The 23,904-nt window shown below is 41.8% G+C and overlaps 1 protein-coding gene across 2 annotated transcripts in view; it reads left to right on the forward strand.

Annotated features, from left to right (window-relative positions):
- Window positions 1-23,633, forward strand: part of ZNF516 (zinc finger protein 516) — a 101,888-nt gene extending 78,255 nt beyond the window's left edge. The window contains exons 3-6 of one of the 2 annotated variants that reach the window (XM_085052419.1): window positions 6,700-8,169; window positions 13,133-13,237; window positions 14,135-14,202; window positions 20,668-20,876. In XM_085052419.1, coding sequence (XP_084908545.1) covers window positions 6,700-8,169; window positions 13,133-13,237; window positions 14,135-14,202; window positions 20,668-20,727 — 1,703 coding nt within the window. In that variant the 3' untranslated portion in view covers window positions 20,728-20,876. Of the gene's footprint in view, window positions 1-6,699; window positions 8,170-13,132; window positions 13,238-14,134; window positions 14,203-20,667 lie in introns of both variants that reach the window. The other variant, XM_085052418.1, reaches the window with a different exon arrangement.
- Window positions 23,634-23,904: the final 271 nt, after the last annotated feature.

The following is a 23,904-nucleotide window of genomic DNA, read 5'->3' on the forward strand; positions in this document are numbered from 1 at the left end:
TGCAGGTTTCTCCCTTTTTCTAGGCAGTGAGAGAGTGTCCATTTCCCCCACCCAGCAATGACCTGAGGTGGTATCACATAACATGAGGGTCCTGGCCATGCCCCCTCCCAGCTCTTGCAAAAAATTAACCCTGTCCTGGTCCAAATCAGGATGGTGCCTAAAAATGTTAAATTTTTTTCATCAGATAATAGTTTTTCCCCCCTGGGCCCACTCCCACAAAACAGGGATACAAAACAGCAGCTGTTACCTCTCTGTTAGTGAGATCATGTTTTTTTGTAGTCAGCATCCTTCCCGTAGAAATACTTCGTCAAAAGTAGACAGTTCCCATCATGCATCGTTGGCTTGAAATTATTAGCCAAGAGGTTAAAAAGTCAATGAGAAATAATTTTAGGAACTCTTAAAATTTAGGTGTAGTGAAGGAGAATAGGGAGACACTGAATGCAAACTGGGCCAAAGGGCTGGTACTTCTGTTCGATTAACCCATGGCCTGTGTTTGTTTGCTAAGGATGAAAGTACAGTGTTGCTAGAAATGTATAGCTGATTGCATGGAAGTGTAAATAACTCCCCAACAACAAGCCTCAACAAAAATAAGAGAAAAAGAATGTTCAAAAGTAGTGAGAAAAAGCAATGTAATATAAACCAGAAACATCTCACTCATGACCAGAAGAAGACAGGACTTCTTGGGGCACCTGGGACTCACTTTCCATGAGCTCCTGGGTTGTGGTTTGGGATGGCATTACTCTCCTTTTCCCCTCGTGTAGTTGAAGGGAAACCTCTGTGGGACAGGGTGTGCTGGCTGACTGCTAAACCATCTGTATCAGCCAGTACCAAGAGCTGTATTGGGTTTCTGCCTTGTTAAAAACCTCAAACCTCAGCCAAAACCACTCACTGTCAATTCTAAAATTAGTCGGAGAGAAAGCAGGAATATTATTTGATTGTGTGCTTTCCACCCTTCAGTATCATCCTTTTGCCTGCTCACTTACCCCATCCTGTGGTACTGAGTGCCCCAGTCTAGTCCTTGATCTTCCTTGATATTCTCTTTCTCTGAATTATTGGGGTGCTGGTGTAGGAGCCCCTGAAAACATCTAAAAACGTATGTAGTAAGAGGAGCTTCGCAGATAAGCTCTATCTCTTATCAGAACAGCATAATTTTTTCTTCCCAGTCTCTCATTGTGGCATGTGGCCTTGTGCTGTAAGAAAACCTAAGAGGGTTTGTAGTTGTCTCTCACCTCATGCCCACGTTGCCCTCACGTTGGGGATCTGCTGAGTGGCACAACTGGAGCAGAAAGAAGGGGAGGTGGTGGACAGCATGTGGAGTATAAAACTGACCCACAGGCACCTAGATCAGGGGGCATGGCTTGGGTAAGACCAATCCTCCTCTGAAATACAGGTATCAGGTCTCTTTGAGCAGCCTGAGCTATGCTCAGAGGATAAAACTGCTGCTGAGGAGTGTTTTGGCTCACTGTTGAATGCTCTAAGAGTCCTTTCCTAAAAGAACCACGTCTGGAATTAATATGAAAGGAAGGCTAGTTTTGGCATATGTCTGTAAAGCAGTTACAGTGTGTGGATACTGGCTTATGTGGGGTTTTGCTTTGCTGTCCTGATAGAGCAAAGGGGAGGAGTAAGTCATGCTTTCTGCCTCCCTGTGAAAAAGATGGATTTTTATGTGTTGATAGGCCATGTTTTGTTCATATAGGTTTTACAGTCCAAGTGGTGTTTCACCTTTTCCCTTGACATTTATTCTGTAAGCTGCAAATACATATTGGCTTTCCTTTTTTTTTTTTTTTTGTTCATCATGAGTTTTCCTGCATGCTAGTGTATCTGATTGTTGTTGATAGACTCCAGTGCTCAGGATGACATAATTCTTCTGGAGCTTGCACTCCTGGGGAGGCTGCAGACGTTGGCCTGTCACCCTTCTGTCTTCCCTCAGCCATGTGGGGGAACCCTTTGTCTTTATTTTCTGGTTACTTTTCTGTGGCAGTTCTCTGAACTCCTTCTGACTTACCCATATTTGCAGATGTGCACAGATATTCTAGGGACATGGACTGTTTTTGTTGAACCATCTTTTCACAGGATAAAAGACCTGATTTTCTGCTGCAAAACTGCTTTTTGCCTTTTTTCCCCTGCCGGGTCCCATTGTATTATGCTTACTGTAGGCTTTTGCATTGTGCCTATTATTATACTGTGTATATATTTATATAGATCTATTTTTTATATATGTTTTTCATATATTTTGTATATTCAAAATCCAGTGTGACCAGCAGATCATTGTGTCATCTTCAGAGGAGTAGTTTTATTTCTGTTTTTATAATGTGTACTTTTATTTCTGAAAGCTAAGCTGAAGAACTTAATCTAGTATACTCATATTTAACTTGCCATCTATTGTAACATCTGTTATTTTCAACATTGCTTCTTCCCAGATTTTGCCTTCCCACTGCATGGATTTTTTGGGATCATTTCCCTTCACTTGTCTTAGCCTGCTTTTTTTCCCCAGAATGAATCTCATTTGATTATTTTCAGACTGCATTTCTATTCTCTCTGAATCCCTGGGCATTATTTCCTTGTCCCCATTATTTTTGCAGCTCCTCCAAATGTGATATTTCCTGGAGATTTAAGTTAGCATGCTGTCTAGAATCTCTTCTGGAACATTAAAGAAAATACCAAGTGAAATAGGACCTAATACAGGTCTTTGCAATATTGCACCTTCTTTCCATGTTATCCTTTGCTTTTATCATGATTTATTTGCAGTCGGTTTTCAAATCAAGCCACAGTATTCATCTCAAAGTGCAAATCACTATCAAATGTTTACTGAAAATCAAACACACCACATCTGCTCCTTTTCCTTAGACTCCTAGTGCTGTAACACTAGCCAGAAAAGGGGCCAATTTCTAGCCAGTTCTGCTCTTCTGAATAGAAATCACAGTTTCATTGTCCTCAGCCTTGTAGCCTGGTTTACTTTATAGGAAGCCTCATGAATTAAAACAGCTGTGCAGCCCATTCTGAAATTTGGTTTTGTGGAGAAACAGTGCTGGGAATAAAACAAGGGGAGTTTATGCATGTGAGGGGGAGAAAGAGAGAAGATGGATATATGTGTGTGGGGAGAAGGGGAGTTGCTTTTATCTGCGTGTGAGAGTAACTGGGTGATGGCATTAGGTGTATTTCTGAGGAACTGCTCAAATTCTTGAATGTTCCTCTGTTTCTAGACCATGGTTTTCATATAGTTAAATGTTTTGCACTCTCCTGCTTTGCTTTTCCGTGGCCTGTGATGCTGTTGATATGAGAAGCTGCAGCCAAACTGAAGTCATGAGATGGCACCAGCAGCCACCTCCTAGCTGGGCATCTTGGAAAATTCCTCTGCTTTAGCTGTTATCCAGGTATCTGTGACACAGAGAAGCTGTAACATTTCGGGGTTGTGGTAAAAGGACCTTTTTCACTCCAGAGTACAACAGATAAATAGCTGGTTGAGGTAGAAAACAAAGGAATTTAGACAAAATGTAAGGAGATGATGGAGACTGTAGGATAAAACGTGAGAGCATGCTTAGCCAAGAGCTCTTTCAATGAGGAGTGTGAGTTATAGTCCCTGGAGATCAAGCAGAAGGCATCTCATTCATGGCTTTTTGCTTTGACCTGGCCGTCATAAAATTTCAAAAGTTTCTGGTGACAGTAATGCCTGCACTGCGCTGGTTAGAACAATATTTTATACCAGTGATTTAAAAGGATTATTAGTACCCCTTTTCAGCTGGGGCAAGTGGCTGGGAGCAGGCAGAAATAAATTTAATCTATTTTTCTAAAATACTTTACCTATATTTTTGGGCATGCATACCACCTTCTCCTGCTCTTGCCTGCATCCCTTCTTCCACCTGGCTTTTGTTACCTACTCACTGCCCAGCCTGGAGCACCTGCCATGATGGGAAGGATGGCACATGGCAGTCTGGGTGTTGAGATCTGTAGTGTTGGATCCCTGCTGGAGAGCAGGATGGGGCTAGGGAAGAGCATAGGGCACACTTTGAACTGATGAAGAAGTCTGAGCTGGCCTGCAAGTGAAAATCGTTTCAGTCCAAATCTTGGGAAGGAGGGCTAGGGGCGTGGGGTTTTTTTATTTGTTTTGGGGTTTGTTTGTTCATTTTTTGTTGTTGTTTGTTTGTTTTTAAGTACAGCATGAGCAATTAGCACAAATACTGCTATTGAGGCTCCTGATCTAACCCTTAAAATTATTCCTGGTATGTTCATTACTGTTCTTGTGAGGACTCAGAGGAATTGTATCTAGCAACACACTACAAAGAGATGTTAGAAGCTTATGGTTGTGTTTTGTAATAGCCTTATAAATTTTCATCTAATGCACTGACAGCACTGGGGCAACTGCAGGCCTAGATACACCTCAGAAATGCCTTCATTGTTTTCCTGCTCCATGTTATATGTTCCATCTGGAAAGTCCCTTTTTCTTAGATGGCTGCACTGGAACATAGGGTGGCCACCTCAAAATTGCAGTCCCAGGCTTTACTGGGGCACAAGGGACTGTGGGCTGTCTCTCTGCTTTCTCCTCCTCCCCTCCCCAAGAACAGACCTAAACTGAGCAGTTCAGACCTGAAGACCAAACCCAGATCTCACATGTTCACCTCTCACAGTGTGACTTTGTCCTCTGCTGAAACAGCTTGGTACATAGATTTTGACCAAGTCAGAAAGTACCCAGGTATACAGAGCAACCTGGGAGTTGCAGGTATCTGCTGATGCCCCTCTTCTGGGCTGCACAGGTGGATCAAGAGCAATTCCAGCTCTGAAGTCTCTGGAATGGGGCTGGCAGTGGTCTCCCACCTCCCTCCTCTGCCCAGCATAGCCAGCAGGTCGGTTTTCTCTCCACTGAATACTGCTGCAACCAAAGAATTTGGTTTTGCTTTGCTTTATTATTTACTACAATGATCAAAGCAGCCACTCCTTGTGATCATAAAGAGAGGCCTTAAAAATCTTATTTAAGAGCACAGATATTTTGGGCTTTGACAAATAGGCTTTGAAAACAACACAGATGTGCAGTGTCAGATTTCACCGCTGCATGCAGTGTCTTTGTTTCGAACTGTAAAATTGGCTAGTAGTGCTGGGCATGTTCTTTCCCAAAACCTTTTCCCCTGCAACACAGGAAAAACAAGTTTCTGGGTTGTGGGGGGTTTTTTTGCCCCCCGATATACCCCCTTGGAGACTTTGGAAGGAAAATTATCTTAGCAGAGTGAGCATTCAGCCCTGCAAGGCTGCAAACCTATGGGCTATTTTTAACCTAATTACCTCGAATTAAACAAAAGCTTAAGAATTTTTTTGCTTGAATTGAAGGTGAGGCTAAGTAGACGTTATTTGCAGAGCAGCTCCAGCCAGCAGCGTGGTTCTTCCATTGCACCGTGCAGAATAATGCCCGTGGCAGTGCCCTGCACTAACGAACGGCGCTCGATTTTCTGAAGGGCTGCCTTTTCTGAGGTGATGTGAGAGGATATGCAGATCCAAAGCAGTTCGCTCCTTTCCCCTTCTCACCCCTCCTGCGGATGCGGTGATCACTTTGGACTGGTGACGTTTCAGATGGAGCACGGGCTCCTTACACTTGCCTGGCAGTGGCTCATTAACTGCGTGTTAATTGAAACTGAAAGTTTGTCAGATGATTCAATTCAGTTACATGTTAAATGGGTTCAGTGCGGTAAGCATTACTGCTGTGATGAAAATATCTGTGGAATTGATTTGTGAACTGATTTAAAGGGATTCATTGGCTTCATCAGCAGCTCTTGAGAGGTCTGCTTCGGGAGAGCAGGCAGAGGTAGCCATGCTCCCAGCAAAACAAATCCTACTCTTCTCTTTCACCCTTAACAGTTTTAATTACTGCCCAGTATGTTCCCTTTCCAGGACATATGTTAGGTGGATAAATATACTCTGGAGAGCTGAGAAGTGAAAAAGAAAATGAGGAAATCAAAAGTATGTTTTGAATTCTGTAATCTAAATGGTTGAAATGTTGAATTCTTATCTTTCTATGGATTGAGCAGTCACAAAATTTTCCCGAAGTTTGACTTGGACATAAACATATGTTACAAAAAAAACCCGAAGCAACAAAACCCAAAAGAAAAATACCTGCTTTAAACTAAAGGACAGAAAATTCAAAATTTACATCCTCTATAACTCATCTTTTATACTTGGCCACTGCAAAAGTCTTCCTTAAGTGGGCAATTTATTTTGTATTCTCTACCTGCGTATATGGTTGGTTCCCATGCAGAGCCAATTTTTACTGCTGAGTTATAAACCCTTTGAAAATAGGGGCTTGTAATGGAGGCACTGACAGACCTTTAACTAAGTCAGTTTTATCTGGCTCCATTATCTTTGCTTTTGTTAAAGCATTAAATGGTTGCAGATTTGTTTATTTTTCTCACAGTCTCAGAATTTTAACATGGGTGTGTTATTGAATTGTTTTTTCTTCAAAATGTCATGAACATGCAGTATTGGAGAGTTTATCCAGACTCCGCAGTCATCTTTAAAAGTAAATTGAACTGTTATGTCTTATTTCAAGATTTTCTTGCTCATACAGTACATTTGATCTGTAGCACATCATTACAATAGTAACACCAAAGTTTCCTTTTTCTTCTGCTATCTTATTTTAATTTTGAATTCTGCTTTTTCTTTTGGACTCCTTTCTGTGTAAAATGACCAAGATGTTTTTTTGTTTGTCCCATTCAGATGAAAAGCCATACCACTGCAACTTCCCTGAAGAGGAAACCCCAATGATAACATCTCAGTTGGATGAACTCCCAAAGCTGGGAGGTCGCAACGCCAGAGAAAACGAGGCCAGGGAATCTAAACCAGAGATTCCTGCCCTGGTGTCAGCACTGGAGAGTGTCATCAAGGAACCCTTTTCGAAATACCAGGGTTCTGCAGACATAAAGATGCCAGTATTTCACCACAGCCAAGGGCTTCCTTGCTCCAGTCACATTGCTAGCTTTGCTTCGGGTGTGGGCCGGACACCCTCAGACATGGTCATGGACTTGAAAACGTCACTTGAAGTGCAGGCTAGTCGTGCTAGAGAAAATTTGCTAGACTTGCACCGGGAGCATACTCTGATAGAAAAAGGTGCTGAAGCTCTACAGGTAGCTCCACTCGATTTGAGTGAAAAATCAACAAGGGATAATTCATGCAATAAATACCTGAATACATCCTTGCAGGCTGCTTTAATTGTCTACCCGTGTCCTTTCTGCAGTCACAAGACCTACTACCCTGAAGTCCTGTGGATGCACAAAAGAATTTTGCACAAAATCAGCTGTAACTCGATGGTACCCCCTTGGGTTCAACAGAACGGATTCAAGAGTATTAAAAACAACCTGGTCTTTCTGGCAAGGAGTGGGCGCACTGGCCCCCCTCCTGTTCTCGGTGGTAAGGAATGCCAGCCTTTGCCCATTGCCAGATTTACACGTACTCAAGTGCCAAGTGCGTTGCCAGGTTCCAAACCCAGCTCTCTTTCTGTTGGGATGGCTGCAAAGTCCGGGAGCACGCATGCATCAAAGGACAGCCATGCGCTCGGCCACTGCGGTTCCCGTGTGTCGGGTCTGGATGGGTACAGACAGCCCAAGTTAAACCACTCCCAGGAGCAGTACGGCATAGCAGCACAACAAAAAAGCAAATACGAAGCAAATTCCAAACTTATGCAAATGGGAACCTATGCTAGAAGCGTAACACCTACTCAAACAGTCATATCCAGGCCTAGCACACAGCCCACCAACAGTAAGCAAGTGGAAAAGTATGTGGTTCCCCAAGGAAGTACTGGTTTTGCCTCTCCAGGTAAGCACTGTGCATCTGACTCCATGAAGGCCAAATATACCCCCCCGCTGCAGTACCATCCCCTGTGTAAGAGTGAGCAGTACCCGAAACACGAAGAGCCGCCCGTGCCTCAGAGGGAGCCTCACGTGAAGGCTGGCAGTGACATGAGGACATTGGCAAACTGCACAGCGGTAGCACGAGCGAGTCCAGTGCTGCAGCCTCAGCCTGGTGCCATGGGAGTTCTTCCAGCTTTACACTCCAGCAAACAGGATCTGGGATCAGATGGGCATGAGAAACATTTGGACCTTTTAAATATCTTTAAAACATACATTCCAAAGGACCTTGCTTCACTGTACCAAACCTGTGGTGCCAACAGCCCTGTCCTAGATCACACAGGTAAGATTTTCACAAGCAATTCCGTAGCTGAGGACACAACTTGCTTGTTCCTACATCGTTCAGAGCCATGGCATACTGCTTCCCAGTTTTTTTCTTCTCTGCCTTTAACTGTTAGGATTACAAGTTCACTGTTTTCATCATTGCTGGATAGGCTTGAATAGGTTTGTTTACTGCACTCTTAACATTGCAGCATCCCCCCTTGTGCACTGTGTGACATTTCTGTCGCAGGTTAAATGTATCTGGTTCCACCTGGAGTACTGCTGTTCCTTTGTCCTCTTGCTTCAAGCAGGCTAGAGTTACACAGATGTGCTGTCACAGGAAGATCCCCCTGATATGCTGGTGCTGGCACACATCATCATCCTTTTGCTTCAGGCAAAATAAACATCCTCTGGGGCTTATCTGTGATGTTATTTTGGAGGTTTTGTTCAATTTTGTCTGCAAACAAGTCTTCCAACAACACAGAGAGATAATCACTTGTCAGTGTCCTTTGTGTTTCTTGACAAAAGTCTTAAGATCTTCCTTGTCCATATCAAAGGCTGCTAGGTATTTTTCAAATGAGCCTGTTGATCTGTTTGTATGCTTATAATTAAAAAGAAGTAGAGCTGAACATGTGCCTACTAATTCACATAAGCAGAAAAATCAGTTGTGCAAATAGCCATTTTAAAAGTTCAGGGACTGAAAAAGTTCAACTGCCATGTAAAAAAAAAATACACCTACATATTTGCATTTGAAACCATACCCTTCTGATGATCTGCCAGAATTAGTTTGTCTCAGTGGAAACTGAAAATCACACTGATTGATTACACATGAGATGTGTGTAATCAGTGTGTCTGTAAGGGGAGGAGAACAGGAACCATAGTCTCACCTCTTACCATTTGTAAACCATCCCATTTTTTACACCCCTCTTCTTTTTGTAGAAGTAATGCAAAACAACTCTAGATAAAAAGAGCACACATTTCAGGGCGTTGTTCTGGTGTCCTCACTTGACATAATGTGTTCTGTTTTGTCAAAAGCGTGTGTGAAATGGAGCTTTTGTGAGCGGTACAAAATCCAGGACACTTGGAAGCTGGTGGTCTTAAGGACAGCTGTGGTCTAGTGCCCAGAAGGTGTGTGCAAGTTGAGGCAAGGAGGGAGCCCAGAGTGCTAGGTCAGGTCTTGGTGGAAGGGCCTTTTGGAGAAGACGGGAAGGCAGAATCTGTCTCACAGTGCATGAGTGAGTTGCACCTTTCAGCCACCCCGTTGTCAGTTCTGCTCAGTCATGTTAAAGGTGGTGCTGTGTAGGGCTGACTGTTGCTTATTAAACAGATAATTTTGCGGGTGCTTAGGGGCTGACTGATGATTGTAACCAACATCAGGCTCGTGATTTTTGTTAAGGAGGCTGAGGAGGACATGCTTAGTTTCTAAAACTACAGTTTCAGTGTTCCTTGTTTTGTTTTTTTTCAGCAAGCTTTGCTTTTGCCCTCCCAGTGCATTGTTGTGTAAAGTTTCTCCCTGCCCACTTCTTACTCTAAGTACCAGTTAATTGTTCCACCACCAACTTGGGGTACCTTCACCTGGGTGCCTTCCTTGATGTTATTTAATATTACATTGTGTAAACCTGCTCAGAGAAATCTTACTGATCCAGTGAGCTCCCAGCCATGTTAGGAGGAATAGAGAAAAACAGTAAAAGCTTGGAAATAGAAGATGACTTAGTGAAGGCAAGGACCAGAAAATTCATGATGACTTTTGAAACAAAGTAAAATAGGCACAAGGTTTCTGAAGAAGTCTCTATTTACCTGCATTTTAAAAGAGGGATTTTATTGCTGAAATGTTTTTTGCTGGGCAGTGATTTCTAGAGACACTTTAACTGGAAGTTATTTAGTGCCTATCTCTGCTTTGAAACCTCTTCTTTCATTCCAGCTGTTTTACAGCAATCAAGTTTTCAGAATTTGAAACCTTTTTTTTTAATGTAGCTTTTCTTCATTTTAGATACAACTTTCAGGTTGTTGATGTTTCCCCGAACCAATTGGCATGATGGCTGTTTTTCATAGCACTCAAATAAAAAGCTGCTTCAGGCAAAAGGAACAAGATCCTACCAACTGCAGACAGAGCAGGGTAATTGAACTTTGTCTGAAATAACATATGGCTCTAGATAGGCTGAGTCCTCTGAGTCAGCATGCATCATCCAATTTAGCCTTAATACCGTAATGTGAATGTGGCAATCATGACATAAAGGACAGCCAAAAATCTCACTTAAGTATAGTTTGTTACATTTTGTCCCCTCAATTGAATATTCCCAATAGACTTTACTTGGGGTTTTTTGGTATATGATGTCATCTTGGATCACACTAGACTGTTTTAGTGTGTGGTAGTACAGTGTTCAAACTTCCTTTAGAGTGGCTGCATTTATTTTTAGGATCCTTTCTTTTACATTTGTGTTTGTTCCAGTGTATCCTTGGAAGAGAGTTGTCTGTACTGTTGTGATACAGCTGCAAACACAAAGCTTGCTCTGCTTAGGCTAGGTTTGTTCCACACTGCCCAATCTTCCCAAATGCTTGTAGAGAGAATCTTATTGTTATATTTAATAGTGGTTATTTGTTTTATTCATGACATTTACACATTAGGAAAGGGTGGGTTATGGCAGCAGATGCACTCTTTCTCCGGGGCTCCTTTGAGACCAGCTTTGAGCATGGATTTCACAGGCACTTCCATTCACACAGTCATGTTCATTTACCTTAATTTGTGAACACCTGTAGTCATCCACCCTCTTTCATTCTTGTAGAGAATAACCTGCATGATGACTTGTAGGGGTATTGCCTTGCAGCAGCCATGCCCTTGGCTCAAAGCTCTGAACTATCAAAAGCCTTATGGTGCAATGTAGGAAATGCAACAGTGGCTATTACACTTGGAAGCAATCCATTTTTTCCACCTGCTTTTTTTGAATAACTCCCATGAAATGAATGCTAGGGAAGTGTTAGGTGGAAGTCTTCACCCACTCACTCTGGGTGTTTATACATGGGCTTATAACAGCATCCTCAGCCTTCCCTCATGCATGAACTGGGATGGGAGCAGTGCTTCCACGAAGGATGCTGGATCAGGTTTGTGATGGCTGCTGAGATAAGTGTATTCCCCTTTGACAGGAGATGCAGGTTATGGAGGGAATAAGCATCTTCCCAGAGGTGTCAGAGGAACCCAGCTCTCCTGGGCTTCACAAAGCAGCTCTGCCAGTCCCTGCCTGTCCAGAAATCAGCATGGCACTCCTGCAAAGGCCACAGCTGGTTCCTCAACACACTCCCATCAACTTTCCTTTCAAGCTTGCAGCTTCAGTTCTGGCCAGTGAGGGAAAAATGCTTGTAACAGCTCAGAAATCCTGCTTTAAATTTGACTGCCTTACAAGGCAAATCCATCCCATTATAGTTCACTAAGGCTTCTCATTGATACTTAGGACACTTATGTGATTTTTAAAATTTTATTTTGTTAGGGTTTTTTGTTTATTTCTTGGTGGCGGTTTTTTTGTGGGTTTTGGGTTTTTTTGCGGGGGGGGTTCTGTGTATTTGGGGGTTTTTTGTGGTTTTTTTTGGTTGGTTGGTTAGTTTTTTCTCTGTGTGTGTGGATATACCTGATCTTGGGATTTTCTCCCAAATAATGATTTTGTATTTCACTGCCAGAAACTTATTTTTGCAAGCAAGAGTGTTCGGGTGCATTATGCAGACTGTGCTGCCATCTGCAGGAGGTGCTATTATAAAAGGAGAAAACAATCTGTGAGTGGGGCATTTGTTTGGAGTTTTTTTGGCAGCAAGGCATTTCTTTGCACTATATGGTCTGGTGAAAACCATCCCAGGATGCTTGGTGCCCTACCAGCAGAGTAGACGGCAGCTGTCTTCTTCTCCATTCATTTTCAGATGCAGCATCCATATTTTGCATGCATCCTCTGGCATCCTGCAGTTGATTTTTCAGTTGCGTGGAAGTTTTGTGTTGCCACTTTTTTGTACACAATTTTATTCTTTCTAAATTCTGTAACCAGGGTGGGGGTATGAAAAAAAAGCTGAAACTTCACATCTGTTGACATCCCTCTCAGAATTTCTTTAAAAGCCAAAGTGTTCCAGTGGCCAATGGAAACATCAACTCTTTTCTTCCGAGGAGGGTGTTATACCAAAATAGAAAAGATGATGTTCAAACATTTTTTTTTAATAATAAAAAAGCCCAATAAAAGTCAAATGTGTCTTTTTTGATCAGCAGCAAAAAGACAAAGACCAGCCCTTTAAGTCAGATGCTGTAAACTGACCTTTGGAGAAAAAGGAGAGGTTTGAGCGGTTTTCCACAAATGCTAATGGCCTAGAAAACATGTTTACCCAGGGCTGGGGGAAGGCTGCTGTGCTGCTACCAGCTCAAAATGTCCGGAATGACACTTTCATTCACAGATGTCTTTCGTCTGTGCCTCAGAGGTCTGGGGTCAAAGCAGCACCGGCAGGCAGGTAGGCAGGGGCGAAAGGTTTGATCAGCCTGCGATGGCTCCGCTCGCTCTGCATTTGTCTCTGAGGTATTGCCGCCTGGGGGGGACAGTCGGGCTCTGGTCCTACTCACTTCCTATTATCCATGTGACTTGTCTCCGCCACGCTGGAGTCACTTTGATTTGCCTGATGTACTGCTTGACAAAGCTGGGTGATGGCTGAGAAGTGGATCCAGCTGCTCTGAAAAGCGCACACCTGACATGCCAGTCCTGGTGCGGGCACATCATGGGGAGCATTTTTTAATTCAATGTAATTTATGCATTCTTGCAGTCCTGTGTGTGCCTGGCCTGTCAGCCAGTGCCTAGATGAAGGCTGACAGTTGTCATCCAGGGCCTGAAGGTAGCCTCACATAATGACACATTAGACATACTAATGATGTTTTCTTCTGGCATAATGTTTTCTTCTCAACTTTCCTCTCTCCTCTCCCCCCTCCACCCCTCCTCCCTCCTTCCCTCCCTTTCTCCTGACTACAGGGATGCTCAGGACACAAACACGCCAAGGAGACTGTGTCTGCAGAGAATGTGGAAAATGCTTTACCCAACCCAGCCACCTCAGGACTCACCAGAGGTCCCACGCAGGTACCTTTCCACACGCGTTCTTGTTTTATCTCTTTCCCACTCGCCTGCTTTCAGATTCAGCTAACAAAATGCCAGGAATTACATTTTACATACCATGTTAACCTAAGTAATTCCAGTACCTAAATCTAATAGACAGGTTTTTTATTTTTACGACTATTGCTCTTGTTCTCCAAATATTGCTTACCTGATCCCTGCCCGAACTCCATAAAATTGCAATGCATTTAAGATAAGTCTGTTTGCAAATGTTTTATTTTAATTAGAGAGTAGGGTACTCAGAAATGAATATGCTAATGAATTCTGTTGCCACCAGCACAAATTGAAATCAAAGTACCCCTTTCAGCACAACATAAGGCTTTGTTTTGCCTCATCGTTGCTGTTGACAGGAACATTTTTGTGGGAAACGAGATTTTTCCTCAGACTGGTCAGCCCTAAAATGGGAAATCCCTGCCAGCCATTTTTTACCTGACACGGTCTGTGGTTGAGGCTGAAGCCACCGGTGTTGTGAGACCTCCTGAGCATTGCATGAGACAGTGAGAGTAGCAGGTTTCTCCTCAAAAGTGTGAATGATGCATACATAAGCCAGTCTGATGCAAAATGACAGAAGCCAAATGGTAAGTAATGCAAGAAGAGGGTCCCTTTACACATACACTGATAATTAATGTTGTCAGTGATTGCTTTCTTCAGCGCTGAAGTCTGAATTAAAAAGGGCAGTGGCCCTAGGCTGCCATTAGCACACTCTCTTACAGTAAGTGTTATGGTAAATTGGTATTTTCCGGCCACAGGCTAGGAGCTGGTGTCTTTTTTTGAACGTGGTTAATCTGTAATGGTCTCAAATAATGTACACACACTAACGAAGCTTGAATGTTCATCTGTTAACAAGCCCCCTTGTTCCCACAGTGGTATTTGAGTCTAATGGACTCCGAGGTACTGAAGTTCACACCACCTCCGCAGATGCCCCAAAACAAGTATGTTTTACAATTAATTGGGTGTTTGGTTTTTAATGTGGTAGCTGGGAAAAAATTGCACACTGATGCTCATCACTAAAGCACTGACTGCTTTATAACATGTATAAATAATAATGGTATTGCTTAATTTTTAGCTCTTAAATTTTTTAAGCATTTTATCAGATTCTGACATACAGAGAGTCAGTTAATTGTAAAGCAGGTAGTTAGTGTTTAAATAAACATGTTACTGACTTACTGGGGACTGGGTGGGATGGGTAACTCTGTAATGTACACTGACATGTAGTAGTGAGATAGTACATAAAGAATTCCTGGAAATTTGTTTTTACAATTAACTCATTTTCTGCTGCAACAAGACAATTAATGTTTAGTCTACATTTTTCTGAGGAGTATTTGTACCCTGATATCTACTATCTGGCCTTTGAAGAGCTCTCATCCACTCATTTCTGTGGACTCTGTTAGTGCGCCTTCCTGTTTCTAGTATACAGTTTCCTGTCTTAACAAACACTTCTCAGAGGTCTGAATTATACATGACAAAGCCGTTACATAGAAAATCATTAAACTGAATTTGTTTCATGTATCTTATGTCTTTGGAGAATAGTGTCATACCCTGGACCTTGCCATTCCATTTGCAGGTTGGCGGGTGGGTTTCAGAGCACACCTTCTCAGGGGCACTTCTCTTCCATTGTGCAACTGCCTCCAGCATCCCTCACTTTTCCTTTCATCCTCATTTTTAGTTTAATTTTCACTCTAGCAGCACCTGTCTTCCTAAGTCTCTTATTCGTCCTTGGTCTCTTACTAAACTATTGCGGTGTTTTCAGCCATGCTACTCCCAACGCTATGAAGTTTAGGAATTGGTTTCTACTTGCTCAGTAAACATTCTTACTGGGCACCACCACATTGCCTAGTTAAATGCTGTATCCTTCATGGAGACTCTTAGCACCTTCTCTGTGTACTTGAATTTTTCTAGCCCAAAGGCTGCGTGGGGAACCCTTGTCACAGGAGCAGTGGTCAGCAATTCTCAAGATGAATTTTCAAGATGACAAAGCTCTTTGGTTGTTGTTGTTGTGGGCAACGTTTGCTTTGCTTTTCTGGGACAGTAGCAGCAAAGTTACACTGTAGTGTCCCCCATGTGATGATTATCTGATAAAATTGTGCAAGGATGCATCTTAGTATCAGAGTGAAGGACAGAGACACAGACACAGTCAATGTGACAGTGAAACACTGCAGCTCTGCCAACTCACTCAGCTAGTCCTTGGTTCTCATCAATTTAATAATGTAGATTTAGTAAACCTAAGCAGCTTTTAAAATGCTCTTCATCTTTTCCTGCTCATGGTTTTCTCTCATGTGTAGTTGATATCACATTCTGAAGGCATCTGGGCTTTCTTCTAGAAAACAATGTAAGGTCAAAGTTAGAAATACATTTCCAAAAAATTCTGAAATGGCCATATATATCCAAAAAGAAACGTGTCAGCTTAGACCACATCTGGACTCCTTTTGCATTTTGGGTTATATTACTGCACAATAAATTGACTTATAGTCTTGTCTTTGTGAGCTACTGTCATGCCAGAATTCATTGACTAACTTCTTCCATGGTGAAGGTAGCTATCTGCCAGTCTGCCTTCAAACCATTTGATTAAATTACAGCATCTCTCAATCCAGCAGAACACTGAGTAGGGGTTAGCTTCTTGAATTGCTTCATCTCGTGCCAGCCAGTATTTCTTCCCCAGAAGATGCGGTGTGATCACTTCTGCAGGAGATGGTTCCCTTTGTCTTGTTTGCTCCTCAGTACCAGCCTTTGTCTCAGTTTGTCAGTGTCTGTGTCGGGTAGGGTTATTCAGTTGTCTGCCGTTTCGCTGGCTCTCGTGGCGGGCAGGCATTGTGCTCCCCCAGCAGACTCCACCTGCACAGTCCCTGGGCGTTACGGAGGGAATACTCTCATTTCCACATGCAGCTGTAGGGGCCTTTAGAAGCGCAGAAATGAGCTCTCACGGAGAACGGTGCCTGCAGCATTCCGTTAACATTACCATTTCCCACTTTAAACGTTGTCACTCCATGTCTTCATTTCATTTCTTAATTGGGGACAGATCTGTTCATGAGAGTTTATGGTGTAAAGTCAGTTCAAGTTACAGAAGTGCCATGCACATGCTCCAAGCAAGAAACAATAGTTACCGTGTACGGTAGTTTGAGAAGGAATGAGGGTTTTTTTTGATGTCAAGTGGAAATGATTCACTTTACATAATGTTTCCACCTCACAGGTAAAATATCTTCCCCTGAGTAGTCTGCTAAAGAGTAAAAATATTAACATTAGTATTTCACGGTTCCCCCGTTGCCTTCTCTAGTCAGCCAGAAGATCATCTCTAAAGGTTTCCTTTATGAAACAATGTTAGGTAGGGCTTTTCAAATCCCCCAGCATGGTGGCTTACAACAGTGCTACAGTGTATAGCAGTTTTAGCACAGGATACTTCTAATTTTGCATGTTAAAAATAGGGTCTACAACCAGGCTTTTTCAAAAATGAACTAGCTAAATCTATATTTAGGTGTCTAAATAAGAGCCCTATTTTAGGGGAGTGAACCACCAACAGGAGGTGCAGGTGTTCAGCATCACTGAAAAGGAGGTCACCTATAGGAGTGTGTAAAAAAGATCAAACTCAGTTTTGCTACTATTAGCACTGGGCTGTATTTCATGCTTTGTTATCAGCACCAGTGAAATATAAATAAAATGTAGGAAATAAGATGTTCACTCATAACATTATTTACCCTGGTTCCTTATTTCTACCTGAATGCTTTAAAAAAACCCCCAAAATGACATTTTTACATAAAATGAATTTCCCATGAACTTTGGAATATTTCCTACTCTTCTTTATCTAAAGGACAAAAAATGCTCATTGCATACCCCAAGTCAATACAATCTGTGCTAAGTCATGTAGATTCTCTTGAAAAGCTGCCATATTAAACATATTGAATATTCTGAATACTTTCATAAATGCTAAATATCCCTGTATATACATAATTAAGCGTGCTTATCCACAATGAATATGTATCTTAGCTTGGAATACGCTATGCAACATCCAGAGACACGATTTAGTAGGCATGAATTCGGGGAGCACACTCCAATTGCATATACATGGCAAGACAAAAGCTGGCTCCCCTTCACAAGGGGCCCTGCAAGCACGTGTGTCTCAGAGCCGCCGCGAGTATCTCACAGCAAGGCTCTCCTAAAGCGAGGGGTCATTTCAGAGACACTGCCTGATGCTGCAGTGCTGCAGCCAGAAGCCCAATTCCCAGTGGTGCAGGAGTCAGTCTGGAGCCTGCTTTCTCACAGTGGTGACAGCAGCAGTAGCAGTTTCTAACACGTACGCCGTGTGTTCGACTTCTCCTTCTGCGTTTTTAAAGCCGGATAAAAACTTGGCCCACTTTAGGGCTGTAGTTTATGCTCTGTCAGTGTCAATCAATATGCTCTAGAAATTTTAAGGGACAAGAAATCAGGTGTTCAAAAGGCATAATTGACTGGTTAGCAATGAGGGAGAGCTCTCTCTGAGAGTGTGTATATATACATGAAGGATATTTGCAGTGCTGAAGCCAGAGACACCCAAGTTGTCCATCTTCTGTGTGAGTGAAACAAGGAAACTACCCCAAAGCTCCAAACCTTTTTCTTCCCCAGATACACATCCATTTGTTCACAGAAAATCAAACAGAAGCTACAGCACAGGGAAAAAAACTAAACTGTTGGTATCATGAATATCTCTGGCTGAAGCTTTCCCCATGCCAGAAGGCACTGATAGTCCTTTTTTGTGAAACAGCTCTGGACACCACAGTTCTTGAGCTTCATACACTGAAAAGAGGACTGTGCAGTAGGTCCTCTACCTACTGTGTGACAAGGGTAAAGCACCTTCATTAAGGGGTCCATAAATCTTAATTTTCTCAACTATAAGTATTTTAAAATATTCCTTGCAGTAGTCAATACTTGAAATAGCATAAATGTGAACAGCCAGAACTTGGGGGATAGACCAATTGGAAAGAACCATTAAGAAAACGCTATATATATGTCTATATGTGTATGTTGGAAAGCAGCTAGGGGGAAATGCTGGGGACATCTGTTACCTGTAATGTTTTTATAGTCCAGCAACATAGCTCTGCTTGTCCTAAAGCAACTTTACAGAGAAGGGGAGGAGGCAAAAAAACCTAACCCAGACTAAAAAGTTACTTAAACTATTGGTTTCTTAGTTTAGCTGGTTCGCGTTTTCTTGCATTCAAAATTTTAATACTGTCTGTTAGAAGTCCTATTTATGCCATTTGTTCATATGAAATGCCTTGCCCCAGTTCCTTGCAGAGTTTCTTCTAAAGATCATGATTAATAGTTCAGTCCTCATTATTGCAAATGTTATTTTTAAATAGTTATTCTGAGAACAAGAATTCCATTAATCAAAATAATAGATAATGAACAAATAAATGGCAACCTAATTTGTCTCGTTCATACATATGGAGATTATAATGCAAACAATCAAGGAACCATGGAGGCTGCTGTACTGGCATCTGAGTAATATGCATGTACTGTATGTCTGTTACTTTATGAGCATTAGAGACAGGATTAGGAGCTGTAGTTCTTGTCCCAACACTTGCCCCTTGCCAGCAAACTGGAGTGCTATCTGCTGCTTCAATGTCATGCACTAATCTGTCTCCAGTATATTCACATGCACACAAACTGGGCTTTCCTGTTAGCTGGGGAAAACCTGGAAGTTGCTATGCTATGAGTTGCTATGTGAAACCTACAGCTTTTGGCATGGAAGCTGTAAGTTTCACGTAAAGATCTGCTGGTTTCCACTGAAAGTGAAGAAAGCCTACTTTTTAAAAGGGAAAGCGTTTTATTTCAGGAAGAATTAATTCCAACTCTGTGTCAGCTGGTTCAGAATCTGACTGTGCTTTGGGATGGTGTGAGTACAGGGGGTGAGGCCCTGGGTGGGTGCTGGCACACGTGAAGCTCTGGTGCTGTTCCTTGGTTAAACTGGGAGCACAGCTGTGCCTGAGAGGCCCAGCCACCCACCACCTCCAGCCCCTCTGCGCTGTCCTTGAGGTGTGGGGAGGATGGATTGTCTTTTTTCCATACCCCGTGTGCTTTATGGTTCATGACACACAGGGCACAGCTTCACCACCTCGCAGGCTATCCATCCCAAAAGAGCATCCCTAATTACACCCCTTCTTTCAGCTCCTGCCCAGGGAAAGTGGGGCAAGGTGCCTGCCATCCCCTCCCCTCCGTTCCCTCCCTCCTCTCCAGCCCCAGGAAGCTCTGCCATGCTCCCCTGTGTATGTGGAGCTGGTTCGATACGAGGCGTTCCGATGATGAATGCCTCCTCCTGGAATTGTGGCTGTGTCTCTCAGGCATGATGCAGCCGCGCAAAAATGTAAAGCATCTTTCTTAGTTTACTGCGGGAAATTCAGCATCCAACTAAGGAAGTTTTATCACATCTCTCATTCAGTTACTGTTTCCTACATTTCAAATATACTGCAGTCTGTACAGCAGCTTTTTTTTTCTTTAATTTTGTTGCAAATCTTTCCGACTTAAAACCAAACTTTGACTGGTAAATGTCATGAATCTCGGGCCAGGTTTAATTAGGAATTTTCTAAATCTATTAACAAAAGAGATGCACTTAATACATTATGTCAACCAGAGCTGGTCTTTCTTTAGCTATTTCGAGGGCTGCCATAGGCACAGCTTGAAACTTGCTTGGATTTTACATGGGTGCTGTATTTTATGTTGCATTAATTTAAAATGGTCTGTTTCACTTCATCAAGACTTTAGCTTAAGGATAATGCATTTATGTAAGATTAATCTTGCCATGTTGTTTTAGGATCAGGATTGTAAACTGCATTGTTCCGACAGTGATGTTCTAAATGTCATTTTAAAGCTTTTCTTGGGAGCTGCAGGCTCCCACTTATTCATGATGTTATCTTTAATTTCACTTGATTTTAGAATATCCCTGCTATTTTTTTTCAACATGGTAATTATTCATGAAAATTGGCTAAGAAAATAAAAGGAAGATGACGGGGGGGAAAGAAAGCCGCCTTAGCATTTGACAGACCTGCACAAGAATTCAGTTTTTCTTCATTTAGCTGCCTCTGTGACCTCAAACTTCAGCCTTTTAAAAGCACTGATCTAGTTTTGGCTAGCGCAAAATTCCACTTTTTGGAGGCCTCTTCTTTCCCTCCTTGTTCTCAGCCTTCTCTGAACTGCTCCACCAGATCCTGTTACTTTTTGGTGTAGTTCATCAGGGACCTTATATGGGCCTGACACGCTTTGCTCTTGGTGGAGATGCTTTAAAAACCCCCGCAAAGTGTTCTGCCGTGGTGGGTGCAGATGAATGTTCATGATGCTAATAAAGGGTAACGAATGCCGGCAGAGCTCGCTGGAGGGTCCTGCCTGGGAGCAGGGGCGAGAATGAGCTTTTGCCCTTCTTGTCCTTCTTGCAGGGGAGAGACCACGGCGGCGCAGAGGTCACCCACACGCTGCATCTCCGGAAGGGAACCTAGGTCCCGGGCTGGAGGAGCCCCGGCAGCCCCCGCGCTCCAGAGCATCCCCCTGCCAGCCATCGCCGCACCCGGAGCTGCTGCGCGAGGCTGGAAGCAGCGCTCTGCCAGGAGGGGGGTGCCTCCGCGCTGTTAATCATCCTAAAATAAATGAAGATGCTACCCGAGATATATATAAATTGACGTACTAATCAGTCCCATGGTTCCTTATTTCCTTTATAATAAACAGTGGAGTTGGCAAGCGCTGTGGCGGCACAAGGCATCTATATTAATCAAGAGAAGTTTGAGACACTGGAAAAATTAAACTTTATGTGATTTGGACAGCATGAAGAAGTTAAGCACTGTAACAAAAACCTCCCTGATGCTCACAATGACTATTTGATACATTTGAAAAACAGCGGTGGATTCGAGGGCTGGAGAAGTATTAATTAATGAAACTGCCACTGCTTGTCATGCTGAAAAGCAAATTAAAAAAAAAACAACAACAGAGAGAGGAAGAATGGGGGGTGCAGGGAAGAGGTGGCATTCGGTGCTGAGAAAGCAATGCTTGATGAAGGATTAAAGGGACTAAAGAGAAAGACCGTCATTCTGCAATGGTTTGTTTCATTACAGTTTGGGGACCACTTGCATTTCTAGTGCTCTTGCTCTTGACTGCGCACCATTAATAGTATGTGAATATGGAAATTGAAACACTTCCAGAGAAAAGCTTCTATTCTGCTTTGGAAAAGAAAAGCTAGTTGAACACTAAGAAAAAAAACAGGCTTCTGTGTTTTACTCTCAGGACCTTTTTTTTTGTAACAGGGCTACTTTCTTCAACCTGGTCACAAAGGAAGTCTTCATTAAATGGAAAAAAAAAAAAAGGAAATAATAAAACATTCAGCTGTCTAACACCGCTGATCTGTCTGTTTAGAAGAGAAAAGGTGTCACTGAACGAATTCAGGCAGCCCTGAGGCCATAAGGTGCTCTCTGCTCCTGTGTTTGGTTCAGCAGACCAGCTGCAGCTCCTCCTTGGGCCCACTGACATTCTGGAAAGACGAGTAACTTCTTTTGTGGTGGCAGGTTAATGTTCATATAAATGTGTCATGTCTTGTACTTGGTGATCACTGGTGGTGTTAGGAAAAAAAGAAAAAAAAAAGCTTTATATACCTCTTCTACAGTAACTCTTTTAACTGCAAGTTTTCAAGGTGGGGTTGTGGCACATAACAGGTTGTTAAACCATGCAGTGTAAGCAATTAAAAATGTATTCCACAGATATAAATATTTTCTTTTCTTATTGCTGTGACACTATGTGTGATGGTAATATTTCTGAGAGTTTCAGATTTTGCACATATAATTTTATGCATTATCAAAAGTTACTGCTGCCTTGAAAGAAAATGTTCTGTGAAAATTTTTGCTAAAGCTTTACTAGTTTTTTTTTTAATTGTAACATTTTGTAAAGGCAGGAAATGGAGTTAAAAAAACAACTAGCATGCTAAATATATTTTTCAAAAAAGCAATAATTTTACATGTACAGAAATGATGCTAACCTTTAATACAGGTGAGACCACAGTTTACTTAATACAGTAATGGAATAGTGCTGTTTTTGTAGAAATGGGCTTCTGTCAAAAGATTTGTTAAAAAAAAAAAAGGCAGAAAAAAACCTTAAAACGTGATCTTTCTGTTCTAACAGTTTCAGTGGGCGGGGGTTGCTTTTTTTAAAAAGATTTAGTCAGTACTTTGGTCTGGATACTACTTGTTACTCGTTTTAAATTACTTGACAGGTTTTGTTACTTTGCAACACTTGCAACAATGCAAATTAACATTCTTACATATTTTTTTTAAACTAGATTTTCCTTATGCTATTACACGAGATGTAAACCAGAATTCTCTGTAAGTCTCGGTGTAGTTAGGAATGTCTGTGCAAGTACTTAAAAGTGACTGTAATTAACTGTTCTGTGAAGTTATTTTGGGGGAGGTCGCATAGACACATTCCTTTGTACACCAAAAAAAAAAAAAGAGAAAAAAAGTTTAAATATTTTGCTGTGTTGCTTAATGATTATCATTTTGGGTTTGCACTAGCTTTCTCTTTGTTTTTTTGGTTTTTTTTCTTCCTTTTTTTTTTTGGTTGATTTCTTTTTTTTTGCTTTTGTTTTGTTGCTTTTCTGAGTCATATTTTCCATGAGAGAAAGTAATGGTGACAGTTCAGGAATGCACAAAAGCTAGTTGATTAACCTATTTGTTTGTGGTTTAGTTATTAAAATCTCTTTTATACCCAAAATGGTACAAAAGTGTAATGTACATTTGTAATTTCTCTCTTTTTTTAAAATTGTATTTTTTTTGGCAAGCTGAACTAGAAAATCGGAGTTAATATTTAGAGCCAAAATCTTTCTGGAATTTTCTTCCCGAATCCTTGACAGAGAAACTAGTGCTGTCACTGCCATTACCAGGGTACTAATCAGCAAAGTTTACAATCATAATTTAGCTTCATGAAGAACAACAGTAGGGGAAATCAGTTTAAATAATTATATGCTGTGTATAGCACAGAAGTGAGATTTTCACTTAATTAAACAAGAAATAAGAGTGGGTGGGAGAAAACCAACCTTAAGGACCATCTGTTTTTGGAAGTGAATCCCACGATTTCTGTTTTTTTCTTTATCATTGTATTGTATTGATTTGTTATTTTAGTTAGAACATAGTATTTAAAATGAGTTGTGTTCTTATTTATTTAGTCAAATGGGCTTTGATCAGCTCTTTCAAGCAACGTGATAAGTTTTTTTGGCATGACACACTCCTGTAAAGCCCTTTTATGACTGTTACAGGGACTTTCTACTACCTCTATCAATCTACTGTTTCTTCTTCTTAACAGGTTTTTATGTTGCTGCAAGTCTAATGTAACTTAGACAATAAAGGGTTTGATTATCTACGCTGCAGGTTCTCGGTGTATCTGCCATCTCTCTCTCTTTCTCTCCCTCTCTCTCTGGTTTTTGTGTGGTTTATTACAGCTAAAGTGCAGGAGATCTCTTTTATTATAGCTGAAGTGAAAGACAGACCATCTTCGGCAGAATATTTTTGTATCCTGAATGTTGCACATTGACCAGAAGTCAAACTTGGAGAAACTTTTTCCACAGAGCTGATCAGCTACTACATTGCCATTATGCTGCATTCTTGAAATTCCTTCTGTCAGAAATGCTGTGTATAAAT

Source organism: Lichenostomus cassidix, chromosome 2, assembly GCF_008360975.1.
Source record: "Lichenostomus cassidix isolate B80296 chromosome 2, HeHo_3.0, whole genome shotgun sequence".
NCBI classification, from domain to species: domain Eukaryota; kingdom Metazoa; phylum Chordata; class Aves; order Passeriformes; family Meliphagidae; genus Lichenostomus; species Lichenostomus cassidix.